Here is a 19,901-nt window from a genome sequence, read left to right as displayed (position 1 = left end):
AATAAGAAATGATTTTTGATTAACAACAGCTTCGTTTTGTTTTACAGGAATCTGATTATCTGATAATTTGAAAGGTGTTATTGGAAATTAACATTTGTTTTCCCTTTTACCTGGATTTTTCGACATCCAATTAGCAAGTTTCGCATTAAAACAAATTGTTGATACGCTCGTTGCGAGGAGATAATAATATCGAATGTATATGCGGTAACAACTTTAGAAAAGTTGCACATTATAAACCTTCCAAATGTGATACACGAGTGGAATGGAATGTTTAAATGGAATCGTATGATAACTATTTACTTATCGCATTTATTTTGTATTAAATGTTTATATATGTTAAAGTAAGAATAGAGGTATTATCTAGCATTCCCTATGCATACGTGTAATAATATTTTTAGGATAAACAGGGTAAGAAAATAAATAAACGTGTTTCCAACAATTTCTTTCTTTCCTTTTTCTATTCAACTTCATGGATCAATATTTGATAACATTCAAATCATTTTGAGAGTTTCACTCAGCTCTTATACGGCAACGAGAATATGTGTATGAACTTGAAGTTAATCTTAAAGACAAAGCTCGTGTTTGAATTGTAAGTAAAGATAGAGTTAGAGTCAGAGTTAGAAGTAAAAGTCATCCTTGATTTTCTCATTGGTATCAATGGTATCACGAAGAGCATAGCAGTGGGCAAAAGTTTAAAAACGAGATAATTTGTTTAAAATTTAAATAACCAAATAATTTTTGAATTTTTCTAAGAAGTTGGAAGAAATTTTGAAGAAGTTGCAATTGGAGGAAATAAAACTCTTTTTTACTACCTTTTTATTTGAACTTGTAATGAAAATTTAAAAAATACATTTTGCAGATTTATATGTTGAAAATTTCATCGAAATCAGCTATGTTGAACAATTAAAAATGATATGAAAATATAGTAATTTTTCAAGACTGGTAATAAATCTAAAAATATTTACACTTTTTGATATCTAACACTTATTATTTCTGCATCAGCATGATTTTATATAAAATTTTTAATAGCATATAACTAACATAAATATGTTTCAAAATTTTTATCACAAGCTCAAAAAGATTGTAAAAAATGATCTGATTACTATTTTCCTTTGACCAGTTGTAATTTTTTCATACACGTCCTTCTAATTTGTCAAAAAAAAAATCCAATTTTAAAAAAAGTTCCAATCGATAAACTTACACTTTTGTCCTGCACTGCAAGAGATTGATTATCGAAGAACGAAAGAGGCAACGATTCGTGTCCGTTTCAGATGGATTTTTTTCACCTGTTTTCTTATCTTCTCCCACCCTTTTCTTTTATCCATTATACACAACGCAACAAATCCGCCCACCTCTCCGATTTCATCCGATCGCGTTCCGTCCTCATTCAACCCCGATGCGCAGCTGTAAATTGCAACATTACTCGTTATAACACAGCTATTTTTGTTTCAACTTCGCTGGGGGAAAAAAGTGAAATCAAATCTTTCAATGAAGTAGATGTATCTGCGAATTTTCAAACGAACTCATAGTTTTTTTTAATCAAGAACTTTGCAATTTTTTTTTTTTTTTCCCCTACACGCGAACCTAAGAAATTAAATTTCACCTGAACTAGCCGGGTATTCAGCCACCCTTTGAATTCCAATTAAAAATTTGTTATTAAATCGTGTTGTCACTTTGACAATATTTTATATCGATTCACTCTCCAAACTACTTGAAAAGAAATTATTTTTCAAATTATTTGAATTATTACCAAAATTAAACGAACCACTTTTTTTACTTAATTTCGACAAAATCAAGCGACGCGATGAGAATACAATATTTTTGGTTCAAGAAGCGCTTCACGTTTTTATTTTCGCTCGTGATAACAGTTTCATCAAGTGTCGGGCGGACGTTTGATTGCGTTACAAAGAAAAGTGTTTGTTATATATATATATATATATCGCGGATCATCGATTTTAAGATAATGTACGGAATACAAAGAAGGCTAGTTTCCAACGATTGCACAAAAGTGACCGATCCGTGAAGAAAAGCTGGCTTAGGGTCTTGCAATCTATACGACACGTTGCTCCCTTGTCTTTCCGCTACTCGAATCCCCGCCAATCTATCCTTTTCTCTCTCTCCTCCTCTTTATCGAGTCGGTAAATCCTCGCTCCGTTTACTTTGCGTCATCCGGCAAGCTGGCCTCGACACTCGGTAATAGTTGTGTTCGTTAACACGAATCTTTCGCCGATCAATTTCAAATTTTCCGCCTGAATTCGCTCGAAACTTTGGACACCAAACGACACAAGTTTATATTAAGGGAAAGTTGAATATAACATCGATTCAAATTTTTACCAGGCAACTGTACAATTCCATCACCCTTCGAAGCTTAACTATCTCAAGATTTAAAACAAAATTTCTTTTTATTCTTGTATACAGAGTGAATCACTTGGCATTGTTATATCAATTTATTTCGATTGTTCAAATTCGATTCACTCGCAGACAATATTGCTTCGAAGAATCTTCAAGATTTGGTAATATTTGAAATAACAAATATCGGATGAATTTGGATTCAGAAGAAATTGAACTGAAAATAAATTTTTAAAAAATAATATTTCAAATGATATTTCAGAGCTTATCCAGAGTAATATTTAACGATATTTATGTATAATTAAAAAATACGCTACTTTTTTTTTTTTTTAAAGATGTTTCGTGAATTCTCTTCTTCTTTTTTTTTTTTAAAAGATTATCAGGTTTAAGTGTAGAGAAATGGGCAAAGGCCGGTTGTGATCTCGCAAAGTTAAACAAAATGAAACCATAAATTTGAAACACGAAGGGGGCGATGACGGAAAAAAGCACGAAGGCAATGAGGTGCTACGAGGCGGTACAATGTCGAGAGGCGTTTTAATCAAGCTATACGACCCGACACGGTTTACCGCATCGTTTAAACTTACAAAGCGATATCTGTGGATATCCGACAATTCTCCAACGAAGATGGTCAATTCATTCGCGTTTCTATCCGCATATAATGCACACCGGTGTTCTAATTTCAATTAGAACGCATTAGGCGTTTATTATTATTATATTCTCGAAAAAAAAAAAAAGATTATGGAAACGTATTTATAGTTTTTATTTATTTATACTTGTTACGTTTGACAGGTTATCCTGTATAAATTTATCGAAAGTAAATTCTCCATTTTTATTACCTTCCTTAATAATTCTTTTTCATATTTTCCTAGCAATTATCTGGCAAGTATTTATAATATCAAAAAGCATTTCTTATATTATTTGATTAAATTCGAATACTTTCGAATCTCTTCCAACGACTGCTTTCAATGAAACAAGAGCCGGTGACCTGTTTTTAGATTTTTCATCTTTATAACTACTAAAAATACACAGGCGCTTTTAGCAAAATTAATGTTGACTTTTTATTCGGATAATAATTATATACACTTATTTATTTATTCTCATTATACTTTTTAACTATTTGTGCAGAAACAGAGTGCGACACTGCCGACACTCTAACGGTGTTTCATTATATATTTTCGTCTCGCTTCAACACAAATTTCGATCGCTTATAAGTCAATGAAGCTTTAACCAAGAATTTTGTATTTATTTTGGTGTTTAAAATCGTCTTTTCGAACGTGACGAATATATTAATATTCATATATATATATTGATTCTTAGTTAAGGCTTATTTTAGACTTATTAAGCAATTGAAGTTTTCGTTAAGAAACGAGACAAAGATAAAATGAGATGTCTTTATTTGACGCAAATATATTGTAAATAAAATAAATAATTTTTTCATTTGTTTGGCTTCTTTGAAAGTGTCACAAAAATATTAACAGATGGTTTAAATACAATTATAAATAAATTGTTTTACATATTAAATATGTATTAAAAATTATTGAAAAATAATATATCAGAATATGCATTAAAGATGGTATAATAATTTAAGAAGTTGGATAATAATCCACATAAAAATTACGACAAGAAAGGAATTGCGTGATTTTCTTTTTCATTTATTATTCATAAAACATCAGTTTAAAAAGATATAATCAAATGTACTTTTTTAAATGCATTTTTTACGTGAGAAATGATTAATTACTTTTGTTTCTTACAAATAAAGTTTAACAAAAAAAAAAAGAAAACGTAAGTCTAATTGATTACGACAAAGTATAAAAATTCAAATCATATTTCCCACAGATATTTTGTTATAATTTAACTGTGAATCAATTATGAACGAAATTATGCGAATTTTGAATGAATTATATTCATCCCTGACACATAAGACAATTTACAAGGAATAAATATATCGATAACTATGAGATTTTTCGCTTTCTTATATTTGGAATATAAAGTGATTTGTAATCATTAAGAACAGTAATTGACACGTTGTATAAAAATTATCAGAACGTACGAAGAAATATATAATCAATAATTTGAATAAAACTTAAAAGTTAAAAATAATAAACTAATACAACAAATTGATCTTTTACAGAATGATCATCCGTTCGACTTTTTTGTTAATGGTATTAATCACGTTCGTAATTGCTGAAGAATCACTGTCTGACAAAAATGTTTCATTCGAGAAACGCGCCGCTATGGGATTTCAAGGGAAAAAGAATTCTGCTTCTTTGAACTCTGAAAACTTTGGAATCTTCAAACGTGCACTCATGGGTTTTCAGGTAGAGCATCGAAAATTATAATAAATAAAATGTCGTAAATACTTCTTAAATATTACTTCCCCGAGAATTATTTAATTCTTGTTCCACTACGAATACTTGCTACTTGCCACTTCGATTATTCGACATTGCTCGCAATCTAGTGTATCTTGCGTGCATATCTGCAGGGTGTGCGTGGAAAGAAAAACTCGATAATCAATGACGTCAAAAATGAACTTTTTCCTGGGGACATTAACAAGCGTGCACCGATGGGTTTTCAAGGCATGAGAGGGAAGAAGGCCTCGTTCGACGATGAATATTACAAACGTGCTCCGATGGGATTTCAAGGAATGAGAGGCAAAAAATCTCTTGAAGAGGTAAGGCAAACGGTAAACTTTGAATTTCGAGATCAATCAAGAAACGAGAGGATTTTCGCATAAAGTAAAAATGAACGTTCTTTTTCTATCTTCGTAACAATTTTCAATAATTTTTCGCAAACGAAAGAAAGAAATTTGAAAACAAAAATTTTTAAAACTGTAAAGTGAGAAGAATTTTTTTTAAAAAAGTTACATCACAAATCTTCGCAAAGTTTTACTTTCCTCTAAATTGAATATAATAATGAAACACTCAACCGAGTAAATGAATAGAAATATTTGTTATTCTTTCTTCATATTATAATGAATTTTACGAATCCACCTTATATGTATAAGTTTTTTTATAACGTGCAGATTTTAGATGAAATTAAAAAGAAGGCTGCTACGAGATTCCAGGATTCAAGAAGCAAAGACGTGTACCTGATTGATTATCCGGAAGATTATGGAAAGAGAGTATTGTCAATGGATGGATATCAAAATATTCCCGATAAGAAGGACGGATTGCTGGGAGAGTGGGAGAAAAGAGCTCCGATGGGATTTTATGGAACGAGGGGTAAAAAAATTATTCTTGATGCGTTGGAGGAACTTGAGAAACGAGGCATTATGGATTTTCACGTGAGTAAATTATTTCACAAAAGGATAAAATACCATTCTTTCCGCTTCCTATCTAAACGAATGACGAATGTATTTATTCAAATTTTGTTTCATTCTATTCTTATTTTATTTTATTTTATTTCATTTATTAGTTATCTTCTACTAAATATTATATAAGATAAACGAGTAGATGCTGCGTGCGTGTGTGTATTCCGTTCATATAATCGTGTTTATATCGAACGAATTTCAAAAGATTTAGGAAAATTTTGCAGGGATTGCAACATAAGAAAGACACGTTCGACGATTACTTAGATTATGCGGTTAATCCGTTTGATTACGAGAAAAGGAGTACGGATTTCCAAGATATAGAAAGCGGTAGCGAATCCTTTAAACGAGCTCGTATGGGTTTCCATGGGATGAGAGGTAAAAGGGATGCGACGGGGATTTACGGATCAAATTCAAGCACTGTGGGAACGATTTTTGGTTATCAAGGTACTTATATAAATCTTGTTATTGTGAAATGTGTTTAAATAAAATATGAACTGTGATATTTCAAACAGATATAAGGAATCGAGGAGATAATATTCCTATATATGAAGTTGAGAAACGATCACCCTTCAGATATCTTGGAGTCCGAGGTAAAAAGAATCCACGATGGGAATTTCGAGGGAAATTTGTAGGAGTGAGAGGCAAGAAATCGTCGACATTGCAAACTGTCTTCTAATTCATTTTAATAACAAAAAAATAAAAAAAATAAAAAAAAATAAAAAAAAAAAACATCGAAAGGAGTATGAATGAAGATTCGTGAATGTTATTAGGTATTATTAATTTGGTTAATAAATCTCTATTTCTTTATCCTCAAAACAAATTCAAAATAATATTTAGAGATGGTCTTTCTGTCGACATTTCTTTATTTCAGATACCTATATAATTAGAGGTGATACCATTGATGACAACAATGGCAACACAACAATAATAATTATTGCGTAGTTTTCTTGTTTAAACGTGTATTAAACCTTATGCTGCTTGGTAGATATAAGAATAGAAAAAGTGATCCCTATCAGCGAGTTCCTTATTATTATTGCGAATTGCGAACATTATGAGAGATATTTTATATATTTTCCCGAAATATTTTATTTTTAACAGAATATTTGTCAACCACGAACATATAACATATCTCTATTTAATATGTGTTAAAAAAAATATAAGATAAACCTTTTTTTATTAACTTATTTTCATCATTGCTGTTGTATAACATTTCTTTCTTTATACAATATTTCATTTCCTTCTTTCTTTCCATTCATGAAAGTACTATGTCAATTTATAAATTATTTAAAACATATAGACATATTCTTTTATGTAAATATACAAACATAAATATAAAAATAAATAAACAATTATATTATTATATTTTTTTTTAATATTAAATAAATGATATGTATATATATATATATATATATATATATATATATATATATATCTTATTTAGCATCATGATTTAGCCATTTACAACGAGTATGTCGAGTACAATTTCGAATAAAAAAGGGAATTTCATAAATGATTATTTTTGTTTATAAATCATATAATAGATCGCAATAAAAACAAATAAAGTAGAATGTTAATACATTAATGCTTCAAAAACAAAAGAACATATAATTAAATATATTTTACAAAGTTGTGATTATACAATACAATATTTTTATACATTCCACTTTATGCTATTAATATTTTTTTACATATTTCTCAATATTCGTTATACACATTATTCATTATATTTATTTACAAATAGTTTAGAAAATATATAATATGTCGGTTTTAGTATTTATCTCTGACAAAGACTTATCTATGTTTGTAATTTGTAAATGTGAAACGAGTCTCTGGCAATTTAAGAAAAAGAATAAATGTATATAAAAGTTCTTTAACTTATCTGTTTATTTTAAAGCGTTCAATATTATAATTGCTATAATAATTATTCAAATTTTAAGTATTTATTAACATATCAAAAAGTGATGAAAAAGATACATATATTATTTACTTTTCATCAAATTATATCTATGTATCTATATATAAAAATAAATGTATATAAATAAAAGCAACAAATTGTATTAATAATTTATAATTAATAATTTTATCCATTCATTCTTTAAAATAGAGTAGTAAAGAATTCCATATTGGAAAATCTTAATTCATCGAACATTTCATATGGATTATATTAATTAAATATATATTTATTATATATTATATACAAAATTATATATTATTATTTAAAAATATTCTTTCCATTCTCATCAACTTTTTTTATTAAATATTCACTTTTATTTCTTTATTTTCACTTAAGAAATTAAATAATAAGTTTATTTCTTAACGTAGAAAAGTAAATAATAAAAATATATGTGAATGGAAAAATAAAATAGAAATAGATGTTCAATTTAAAATTAATTAAATAAGTTTAGTTTTTAATGTAGAAAGATAAACAGAAATATATGTGATAATGTGACAAACTACAAGTATTGAAAAATGTTTCTTTTTTATAATACTATATGATAGAGATACTCTTAAGAATTTTTATATTATATATTATATACTATGTTTTTAATGTTTTATTTTTTTATATTTTCTTTTCCATTTTCTTTTTTACATTTTAATTCTCTCTTATTATTTCTTTTATATTATAAATTAAACCAAAAATTAAACCGAAAATAAGAATAAAACAAAATTTTTATAAAAATAAATTGTCATTCAATAATATATGTCAAAAAATTAATTTTAAACGAGTTAATTTCAAACATATTTTAGGTTATGAAATTACAATAAAAAATATTAAAATATTTATTATATTAATATACTATTAACAAAATTACTTAACTATTACCTTTAATAATATTAATATTTTAAATTATCCAAATCATCGATTTAAGACGTAAAGAATTTTGTTCAATTTAAAATTAATTAACAATCACAAACATGATAGAACATAAAATTGTGCCTACACATTACGTTTTCCTACAGTTGGCTAGCTTGCGCTGTCCTCTTATGCGCAATGTCGAAAGTAAAACATTTCTAACCTCGATACGTGGATGTCATTTGTAAACATAAATTTTCACTGTGGGTAAGTTATGTTAACATATGATAAATAAAACAAAGATAAATATATTTTTAACAAAAATATTTTATATATTATTTATACATATTAGTTTTAAATTATACAGAAGACAATGATAGAAAAAATAAATACATATTCAATTCGTAAAGAAATTTTGATTAACCATGTATTTATTTATTTTTATACATATTTATATTTATATATTTTACACATATATCTCACTTCACATACTTTGCATTCAGAAATTGTTTGTTTTAAATAATAAAGAAATTTTTTAAAAATCTGTAATCTCAATCTCTTTTATGATAGATTAAGTGAACATATTCTAAATAAAATTTGTATAAAATACAAAAAAACGAATTATTTAAAAAAATTTTATCGTTTTAGATTTGTCCGATTATATAAAATAATGAGTTTCCAATTATTTATATTCATTCAAAAGAAAAAAATTCTTGTCATTCTTTAAAGAATATGCAGGCACTGTGAAGTATCTATTTCCAAAAATATTCTTATATTTCAAAATTTCTTTTTCCACCCCAAGGATTGAATTTTGTTTTTTTACGTTGTTCGGCTTTTTTCTCAGGCGTTGATAATGGCCTACAATGACAAATGAAGTTATATTTGATAAGAATTAAAAAAAATGAATTAAAAATAAAAGAATAAATAATTTATAGAGATTAGAAAATCTAAATTACAAACCAATTCTTCTTACCAATTCTTGGTAATTTCATCTTCTATCGTGTATTTTCCTTCGCTTATTCTATTAGATAGACGCAAAGGTATCGAATAAAGAAAAGGATCGCGTTTCCCGATTGAATTCTTATACACAGTAGATAACAAATTTTTCATTTGAACCGCAAGATTTTCTTCATCAATTTTTCCACTATTTCTTTCCAAAATAAATCCATCTTTAAAAATTAAATATTAATATATTTAAATTACAAAGTCTGTAATTAATTTCTTTAATTGAAAAATTTATTTTATATTTATTATTTGAATTTTTAATAAGAATAACCGATACATAATAAGATTTCATTTTGATTCAACTTGATTCGACTTGATTTGCATAATGTGATATTTTAAATATTGTATAAAATTGAATCATAATGATTACAATGAAATTTTGGATTTCAATACTGTATAATCGTTTAAAACAGATATTTAGCATAAAATAATATTATTTAGAATAAATTATTTGAATAAACTAACGTAGCTTGTTTTTTTACCTTTAATAACATCCAAGTTGCGTAAATTATTAGGATTCCTCGAGAATATTAAAAATGATTCTCGATTGTTCGATTTTTCTGTTCTTTTTCCACCCCAACTGTTAAAAGGTATCCAGTGGAATTTTTTCGTATTTGCTGTTTCTTTAAATTCATTCAGAGATACATCGTTCATAATTTTTGTTCGTTTAGTTTGTGAATCAATATCTAATTGAGCACATCTTTTTCCTCGTTTTCCACCCCATCTATCAAATACTCCGCGTCTACGATTAGAGACGTTCGGTTTATAGTTCAATCTTTTGCTTTCCCAATAATAAAACCAAGGATTTTTTTCTTGTAAAACTTTTTTAAATCTCTTTGGATAGGAAAAAATTGTTGTTGTAGAAATTTAATAAAAATTTAAAACAGATAAATATACTTTAACTCTATTTGGTAACTTACTTTATCTTCTGTAGGTAAATCAAACCACGTTTCTATAATTTCTCCATTTTCTGAAAAAATTTTTACATTTATTCATCTAAATTTACATGTATCATATTATTATGAATTCTGATAAATATTATAAATTAACAAAATTAATATATATTTTTTTATATTATTTATATTATAATATAAAAAAATAATATAAAAAAAAAAGAAGTGGAAAAATAGAAAGAAAAAAAAATAAAAAAATAAATTTTTTAAAGGATCGAAATTATAATAAAATAGGAATTATATTTCACCTGTTAAAAAAATATTTGGATTAATTTCTTTTCCATTTCTTCTTTCTTTGAACGATTCTTTTTTCCATGTTTTCCATGTATCTTTCGAAAGTCTTCCGGTATGAATCTCAGTTGTTATATCGTTATTTTCATTCCCCAGTCCCATTACATCTGCTATAGTAGAATCGTCATTATTTGTATTGGCAACAATCGCACATATCAAAAAAGAAACCATAGAAAGAAGCAGCCACATATCTGTAAAATAAATTAGAATTGAAAAGTAAGTGTTTAAATAATTTATGTACATTAAATATATTATATATATTATTAAATATATTAAATATATATTAAATATATATATTGAATTTATTTTACGTTTATAATAATTTGTTATATGTATAAATACATAAATGTATATATATATATATATATATATATATATATATATATATATATTATATATATATTATATATATATTATATATCAATGTATGCATGCACATATTTACAAAGTTTCACATCTAATATTTTTTCCAACATTATTCAACAACTTCGTAATTATGAAAATATTTTGGTAGAAAAAAAAATAGAATAACAATATCAATTTTTTATAAAATATTTCATATTATATAATCCAATACCTAATTTTAATCATGAGATCCATAGACAACTTCATGATTTGAATTAGATAATTTTTTTATGTAATTAAAAATAATATCTATGTATATATATAACATATACATAAGAATATACAATAAATTTAAAAAGATTCATGTATCAAATAAAAATTGGGCATGATTAAATTCAATTGAATATATTTCATACTCAAATTTCATTTTTTTTAATTAAACTAAAAAAAATTGTATTTGTATATAAGTAATTGTATAATAAAAATAAATATAATAAAAATTGTGTAATAAAATTTTTTTTTAACTCTATTTTGCTATTAATGATCTTGCTTAATGATAATAATATAACTATATCCATATGCATTTTAATTTGGATTTGATTATTACAAATATGCATAGCTATGTTAAAAAATAAGTTATAAAATATTGTTTTCACGTAATAAATAGATATATTTATTGAAATACTAATAATATTTTACTTTTTGTTAATATTATTTGTATATTGAATTCATCAAATGATTGTTTTTATTGATTGATTGATTTCTTTTTTAAAATTACAGTATATATTGACTATGAAACATATTTCTATGAAATTTTATTGGAAAATTAAGTTGTTTTTCATAAGAATTCGAAAGAAAAGAAAAGCGAAAAAAGAATAAAAAGTAACATATAGAAAAGTAACATAAATACTAAGTATTATATTACATGTGTAATATGAGAATGTAAATCTTTTATGCAGGAGTACAATTTATATAAATATGCTGCAATTTTCTTGGCTAAGAATAATCTGCTAATTGTTTCCTCTTAAAATCGTATTATTGTATACTTGTAAATAGATTATATATGTTGTTCTATCTAACTTGACCATCTTATCTCTCTTATTTTTTTATTTTTAGATAGAGAAAAATGTCGAAGGGAAATATTATTTAATTCAAAGATTATAACAATCAAAAAATATAATAATAGCTGAACATACAGTTAATAATATTAATAATATATATAATTATAAAAATTAAAATTATATGAAATCATTAAGAAATTATAAATATATTTTTCATTGTATTCTTTATAATAAATAAAAGTTTAAATTATTTCTTTTGTATCTAATTTGTATTATTATTATTAAGTCAATTTAATATTCTTATAAATTTCATACTTATATACCAGTTAGGTATAGCATATTATATCTCAAAAAATACAATATTTTTAAAAAATTTTATATTGTGTCTGACCAAAAACTTTTTATTAGAAATAATAACGCTTCACATAGGTTTAAATACAAAAAATTAAAAAAAATTGGATATATAATATAAATAATAAAATTATGTTCAATTATGTGTCAAAATTAATGTAAAGAAAAATTTATTTTAATATGAAAATGCTGTCTTAATAAATTCAACATATGTCAAAATTTTGAAGGATCTTATATAGAAAATCATCTTCTACTTCTCATATAGGAAAAACTAATTTCGAATTTTCCAATTTGAATATTAATCAATATATTAATAAATTTATCTTTTATAATCTTTCGTCTAATACACGTTATTGAGATAAATTATACATATGAATACATTTTTTGTTTTGATTTATTACAATTAATTCTAAAAATTCATTGCGATTCATTCGAATTTAGTAATTGTGAGAAATTTATTTTTGTATAAAATATTAATAAAATATATATAATGATACCATTATTTTTGTAAAATGTTAGAATAGAAAAAAATTAAAATGATTTTAATATGCGATGAGATAAAATTATGTAAAATTGTCTCAAGAAAAAGATACCTTAAAAATAATCATTTTTTTCAAAATGAAATTTTAATTGAGTTATTTCTCAAAACAAACAAAAAGAAAAAAATAATCGAAATCTTTTATTGGAGAAATTTACGGAAACTATTAACCAAATTATAAATTTCGTCTATTTTCTTTCTTAAAAGCGATTATTTAAATTATTTTAATTTATGACAAGATTTATTTCATAACATAGAAATATAAGAGAATATGCGTGTATGTATTTATTAATATTAAATGAAATTATAATATTTAAAAAGAAAGATAAAAAATTATTCATTAATCATTTATGATAGATTTATTGATGATTCGTGCCTTCTTCAGAAAGTAGAAGAATTGGGTTTTCCATATCTCTTTAAAGAAAAAAAAAAACTTCACCTACACAATATTTCTTCAATCGTTTCATCGTTCACATATTAAATATATTTCATATATTTTGTTCCACCGAATATGCATGTATAATGATTAATTTGTTCATAGTGGGAGAATCGGACTTAATTAGAGTGGGAGTCATGCAACTCCTCGAGGAAAAATAGAGAGGTATTAGTTAACCGAATGGGGGGGAAGAAATTGACCAGGCCTGATTTATGGAAATGAATTGAAATTGAAAGACAATATTTTGAGCACTTATTAAAAATAAATCTTCTCTTCATTAATCTTTTTATCATAGCAGGTATTTCATTATTTATATCACGTAAAAATTTTTTATGAATTTTTATATTCAAAATCACATGAAGGTCATGACACATAAGTTCATTTTGGCTTATTAAATTCGTTTATATAATTATGAAAAAAAATATATAGTCCTACTTAAAAAAAATATCGATAACATTCAAATCTCAAAAAAATTTATTGGATTTATTAACAGATTAGCCTTTCTATATCAACTGATTAACATTTACAGAAAACACGAATTTTCATTAGATTTTAGAATTTCTAAAACAATTTCTAATATTTCACTTGGCTATATCCTATAAAATAAATTTTAATACAGAATATAATTATATATAAAATTTCTTTTTGTATTATTTCGATTATATTTTTAAATAATTATAAAAATAATTATAAATAAAACTTTATATATGTTATATTTAAACCATAAAAGATGGAAGAAATATTTAATAAAAATATTATATAGTATACATACACATAGTCGAATGATGCATCGTATGTACATATATATATATACCAAGAGGCGGAAGTAAAAATGCATTTTCGTCAGCATGCATGTTAAAATTGCAAGTTAACGAACGCTTTCAAACCTCTCATCGAAGTACTTTTTTTTCACAAACCATATTTATGTTTGATATCTTATTGAAAAAGATTTTTTCTCTCAAAATATTTATTTTTAAGTTCGAATTTTTTCTCAGCAAATCTTTGTACGAGACACATCAATATTTGAATTATTGTTAAAATATTTTCTCTTCAATTTAATTTAATTCTTATCCATTACACAGTTTCAAATAAAATTTACATAGAAGTATTTATTCTATTTGTACGTGATACAATTGTTATTAATTTTATTTCACAAAACTATAATCTAAATATTTTTCTATTCATATTATATTAATATAACATAAATAATACATAGTATTTTTAATTACAAGCACATAATATACAACAAAATATATAAATATATACAAAAGTAATAATAAATTTTTACAAAAATTGTTTCATTATCATTTTCGATGTTTTAAGCACTAATCTTTCAAAATTTTTTAATAAAGTTTATTCAAATAAAAATATCTTTCCATCACTTATCGTTTAATTAAGTATATTATGCGTTTTTTTATTTATTTAATCTTATAATTTTTAAAACTTATATATTATAACATTGTTGAAAACGATCAATGAATTCACAAAATATCTATTGATTAACTTTGTTTACCTTTTATATAGATACTGTATTTCATTGTTTTGACCGAGATCCCGATGCAAAAACTAATTTTTCACTGAAAAAAACAATGATGAAATTCGAAAAATCGAGACACTACCGTTTCCTCTGTTTTATGTAAATATATGATACGCGCGACACTTACTAAACTCCGGAAAAATAAGATGTACAATGACTGGTAACGATACGCACCGCTCTTCTTATACCCACCACGTGGGGTTCAGCAGCGCACTCTCCGATTGCTTCGAAAGAGCAACCCCCGATTTTTAACTATCATTCTCACTCTCGTTCCTAACTCTGCATTTCCTTACTTTCTCAATATTTTTACTTCTATTTTCAATTATATGAATGATTGTATATTTTTAAAGTAAAAAAAGATTTATATATCTATATTACGTTATTTATATATCAATGTATCAATAAATTTCAACTAATTTTTCTTGCAAATAACTTATTTCCAATTATCTATACCACGTAAATATTGAAAGTGTTTTAAAATAATAATTATCACAAACAATTTGGATTGTTTTTTGATTTATAATATAGTAAAATCTTCATAATCTTTTGTTACTTGAAATAATAAAGAGAATATGAAGGTATTTATATATATTGCTTGTTTGTTAGTAATAATATAATTAGAAAAAAAAAATTATAATTTTTTAGTTAATTGATAAAAATTGTTTAATTATTAATTAAAGAAAGAAACTTTTTTTGATTTTTTTTATTGATAGAATTATATAAGTGAGCTTTCAAATGTTGAACTTTTAATTTAGAATTTTAATGCGATATTTCTATGCTATAATTTCAATTCTTTTATTATATCATTGCAGCATTGAATATATGAGAATTTTAAAAAAATATTTAATCTTTCATTTTATGTACAATGTTTATTTTTAATAATATATCGTTAATGTTAATATTAATTTAGAATTAATATATTTATTTGCTGAATGTTTCGTTTCAACAGATTAAAATTATTAAAAAATATTAACAAAAATTGTGATTAACAAAAAGGAGGATATCGTATTATGCAAACAATTTCTGTCATCAAGAGATTTCAAAGTTAACTTCATTTTTTTAAATAGATTCGTAAAATTTTTAATGTAATCGATTTATCTAGATTTATCTATTAAAAACTATATACCTATCCATATCGAAGAATCATCGATTCTGATAAAAGATGAAATTTGAATTTATATAATATTTACATAATAACTTGATATATATCCATTACAAACACAAAAATCATTTCCAATCATCAATTTTGACAAATTTGAACAATCTTTATAATATGTTATAAAAATGTATAAGAATATTGAATATTGAATATTTTAAAATTGGAACCTCAATATTTGAAAATCACTTATAAAAATCACTTATAAGTTGATAGGAGACAAAGACAGTTTTATTTTAAATTAATAACTAAATAAAGTGCAATTTTTTTAATTATATTATTATTGCAACGAATGTGCTATATTCGATAAAATAAGGAAAGATCGATATTGTTTAATTTGTGAAAATATAAAAAATTTATCTCTTTTCGATAAGATCGATTAAATATTCGATTCGATGGAAAGATGGAACACTGTTAAACTGTTCTCTTTCGTTTTATTTAAAATACCATGACATTTTAAGAATACAATGACAAAGTGAATAAGTGAGAAGGGATAAGAGGTAGCATATGCGCGTATCGGTTAAAAATGCGTTACTTTGTACTCTCAAAAATTATGTCATAAATTCTTGTCCAGAATGATATGTAAATGGCTCAAATTTGATGCTGAATAGATAAGTGTGAAAATGACGAAAATAACAAATCAATCAATTTTTTAATTCTAATCTTATTAATTAAATTGGTGTCCATCATTGTCCATCGATGAAGCTCAAGAATTGGTAATTGAAGAAAAACAGGTTTATCAAAGTTTTATTTTTAATAAATTTATTCGAAAACTGCAAGATTTTTCAACATTAGCAATAATAATTCAAAAAAGCATAAATATTATATTTCAACATAAACAAAATGATTTGCATCGTCATAAAGTGTAGAAGAATTAGATAAACGTGTAAAATTGTGATATTGGACGTTACTTTTCGTAATAGAAATAGTATTATCTAAAGGAAAATAATTTGCTTAAAACGATAATTAAACGAAGAAGGTTGTGCTATTAAGTTCTGCCAGTAGATTTATTCGATCGTTATGTTTCTTCAGAACATTTAACATTTTTTTGTACGTAGGTGTACGTAAGTAAAACTTCTTTGATAATTTTCTCGGAGATGTCATAATTTCATCAATATCTTGAAAATAATCGATAATAAATTTAAAACACTTAAAAGACAATATATTTTCTAATATTTTTTTAAGTCCTTTTAAAATTATTTTTCTACCTTTACTTGTTTTTCATCATTTTTTTTGCCAATTTGAAATTATTCGCTATTCTTCGAGTCACTAACAATATTTATTTACAATATTATATAAAATATTAACAATATTTTTTAATATTTTGATCTCTTGATGATTTTGAAATAAAAAGAATCGATTTTTATGCGATTGCAATACGAATAATTCTCCGCGTAATCATTATTGATTTCATCTTAATTTCTTTATGTAAAATAGTTTTTCTATTTTCCAATTTATTTGGCTACGATAATTTCCTTGACATATACATCATTACATACTTTTAATTTAATGTTTCGTTGCAAATTGTCTCTTTCAAGTGCCATATAAGCGCATCTTAATTTATAACAAATCTATAATCTTAATCTAGAATCTTTTAATTGTTGAATTTAAAGTAATATGAACATTTTAAACAATTATCTGATAACTGTGTCAACGTTGTCTGTTTGAATAAGTAGATTATTTCTTGAAACGAAAACTTTTAAAATATGTATATGATACCTCGAAATAGATCTTTCATGTTTTCATTAATATTATATACCATTTTCCAAAATACATACCGATATTCTTCAGTTATATTCGCCTAAAAAGCTTAAACATGGAGGAAACAAAAATTATTTTTTATATCATTGCGAGATAAAAAAAAAAGTAAATTAAAAAGTGAAACTGTATTCTCTTGGGAGGATACAGTTTTCTATACATGCAAAGATTTTTTTTTTTCCCTTCATCTCCTTTTTTTTTTCTTTTTCATCTCAATCGGTATAATAATGAGTCGGACAAACTTTGAAATTTGTTTGCTTATTGAAATAAAAAAAAAGAAATAACACTAAATTTATGAAGAAACAAGAAAAGAAATGAAAAGTTGCAATAAGTCTGCGCAACGTTTAACTTTATTTAATTGTTTAGAATATTTAATTTTTATGATGCAGTAAAGTTTTGTGTAAGATTATTTATGGAAATATTCTTCATCTTTGATTCGTCAATATTCTAAAAATTAGTTTAATATATAATCCTTTTATGTTTAGAAAATATACAGTATATATGTATATTCAATAAATTTATATTAATAATAATTAATTAATAAATCATACACAATTACATATAATATATATTAGAAAGGGAGGGAGAGAGAAGAGAGGAGCGAGGGGGGGGAGAGAGAGAGAACGATTAATACATATTCGTAAGATATCTTTGGAAAGTCTAAATATTCTAAAGGCCAAAAAACACAAAAATTGCTATATAAAATTATCAGTTGAGGTTTATTTATCAAATTATAAGCAATTAAAATTTACCTTATTATTAAATGAAGCAAAATGGAAAAAGAGATAAAAATAGAGTTATCTTGTTTGACTAATTGTAAAGTTCAGCTTTATCATTGTTTTATTTCATTGCATTTCTAATACTTTAATTATTTTTAATAGATAAGCCTCAACTAACATTTTTGTACATCAACTTATATATATTTTGTGCTTGTTCGTTTTTGGCCTGCGAAAAAGAATTGATCTTCTAAAAATTTTCTATAAATATATTAACAGTCATATATATATATATGAAGAATTTATAGAAAAAAAAAAAAGAATGTCAATTTTAACGAATTTTTTTAATTTAAAATTTTTCTATTTATGCTTTTTATCACTTATGTCGTATTGCAAATTAAAATTTTTCTTGTGTTTTACACCTACGAAATTGAGGTGTAGGACGAAAAAATATAGGATTTCAAAGAAAAATAGTGGAAGGAAGATGTTTCAATCCTCATCAATAGTGTTTGACGGTTATCATTTACGCCGAATACAATATTTTTTGTAATACAAAAAACACTTTAGTTAAAATAACTTTTTGTTTTTTAAAAAATATTAGAAATTAATTTCTATCCCTTTTTCAATGGAACTTTTATATACTTGTCATATATATGTAATATATAACTTTCACTTAAAAACGATTAATTAAATCAAAGTCGAAATGTGCGGCAAAAATTTTTACAAATATACTATCTAGCTATTTTTTACAAATATACTATCAAGAATTTTTGGTGGATATCGAATTAATAATTATATGCATTTTAATAATTATGGCACTTTATAATCTCTTGATTAAAATTCCAAGAAATCTAAATTAAAATATGAATCCATTGAGAATAAAAAGCATACAATCATAAGCATACAAAAATAATATTAATAATTTTATAATGATATTTTATAATTTATTTCAATCTTCTCGAAACTGCACACTATACACTGCACAATAATATTTATTGTCAATACTTATCGATGTTGATTGCGTCTATCATTGCGAATATCATTGATTGCGTGCAAATCTTTAATTCTTATAATAAATAACCAATGTTTTCGATATAATTGAATTTTTAATCTGAGTAATTTTCTAATAATAAAATTCTAAACTTGAAATATAAATCAAAATAAAAAAATATTAATTATATAAATATTAATAAATAAATATTAATTATTTTAATTCAGTTTATAACAATAACATTCGAAAAAAAATTTTATTTTAACAACTAAATATCTTTTTATTAATATTATTGATTTAGATATAATAA

General features: G+C 24.3%; 3 protein-coding genes and 1 long non-coding RNA gene across 8 annotated transcripts in view; 2 read left to right on the top strand and 2 right to left on the bottom strand.

Annotated features, from left to right (window-relative positions):
• The window catches only part of Tk (tachykinin), a 27,508-nt gene extending 19,805 nt beyond the window's left edge, over nucleotides 1–7,703 (top strand). The window contains exons 2-7 of one of the 2 annotated variants that reach the window (XR_015290666.1): nucleotides 4,481–4,667; nucleotides 4,832–5,020; nucleotides 5,372–5,632; nucleotides 5,884–6,103; nucleotides 6,172–6,429; nucleotides 6,531–7,703. Coding sequence is in view for 1 of the 2 variants with exons in the window: in XM_012488759.3 (XP_012344213.2) it covers nucleotides 4,482–4,667; nucleotides 4,832–5,020; nucleotides 5,372–5,632; nucleotides 5,884–6,103; nucleotides 6,172–6,335 (1,020 nt within the window). In the remaining variant the exon portion in view is untranslated. Of the gene's footprint in view, nucleotides 1–4,480; nucleotides 4,668–4,831; nucleotides 5,021–5,371; nucleotides 5,633–5,883; nucleotides 6,104–6,171 lie in introns of both variants that reach the window. The other variant, XM_012488759.3, reaches the window with a different exon arrangement.
• The window catches only part of LOC147658343 (uncharacterized), a 13,805-nt gene extending 5,192 nt beyond the window's left edge, over nucleotides 1–8,613 (bottom strand). Inside the window, exon 1 of one of the 2 annotated variants that reach the window (XR_015290669.1) lies at nucleotides 8,484–8,613. This is a non-coding gene — a long non-coding RNA (uncharacterized LOC147658343). Of the gene's footprint in view, nucleotides 1–1,201; nucleotides 1,405–8,483 lie in introns of those variants that run through there. The other variant, XR_015290668.1, reaches the window with a different exon arrangement.
• Nucleotides 8,596–19,901, top strand: part of LOC100864083 (COMM domain-containing protein 4) — a 14,539-nt gene continuing 3,233 nt past the window's right edge. The window contains exons 1-2 of one of the 2 annotated variants that reach the window (XM_086902997.1): nucleotides 8,617–8,720; nucleotides 10,799–10,918. The gene's annotated coding sequence lies outside the window, so the exon portion shown is untranslated. Of the gene's footprint in view, nucleotides 8,721–10,798; nucleotides 10,919–19,901 lie in introns of both variants that reach the window. The other variant, XM_012488756.3, reaches the window with a different exon arrangement.
• LOC105735956 (uncharacterized) lies at nucleotides 8,761–15,094 on the bottom strand. Of its 2 annotated transcripts, none has more exons than XM_012488757.3 (6): nucleotides 14,947–15,094; nucleotides 10,660–10,893; nucleotides 10,379–10,428; nucleotides 9,941–10,292; nucleotides 9,427–9,622; nucleotides 8,761–9,311 (listed from the first exon to the last, which is right to left on the bottom strand). In XM_012488757.3, the coding sequence occupies exons 1-6, from the start codon at nucleotides 14,969–14,971 to the stop codon at nucleotides 9,224–9,226; spliced, it is 945 nt and encodes a 314-aa protein (XP_012344211.3). In that variant the 5' UTR covers nucleotides 14,972–15,094; the 3' UTR covers nucleotides 8,761–9,223. The 2 variants fall into 2 exon arrangements, with proteins under 2 accessions (XP_012344211.3, XP_086759120.1); XM_086902994.1 differs by having other exon boundaries at nucleotides 9,199–9,311; nucleotides 9,414–9,622.

This window comes from Apis florea, unplaced genomic scaffold (assembly GCF_048593485.1).
Source record: "Apis florea isolate Af1SG1 unplaced genomic scaffold, ASM4859348v1 contig_2274_pilon, whole genome shotgun sequence".
Classification (NCBI taxonomy): Eukaryota; Metazoa; Arthropoda; class Insecta; order Hymenoptera; family Apidae; genus Apis; species Apis florea.
Note: the sequence above shows the minus strand (reverse complement) of the source record. Positions and strands in the feature narration are given on the sequence as shown.

Coding starts and splice junctions, on each gene's coding strand:
- LOC105735956 (XM_012488757.3), bottom strand. CDS start 14,971: ATGAAATACAGTATCTATATAAAAG. Junction 10,293..10,378: donor ATTTACCTACAGAAGATAAA/GTAAGTTACCAA, acceptor TCCTATCCAAAG/AGATTTAAAAAAGTTTTACA. Junction 9,623..9,940: donor CAACTTGGATGTTATTAAAG/GTAAAAAAACAA, acceptor TAATTTTTAAAG/ATGGATTTATTTTGGAAAGA.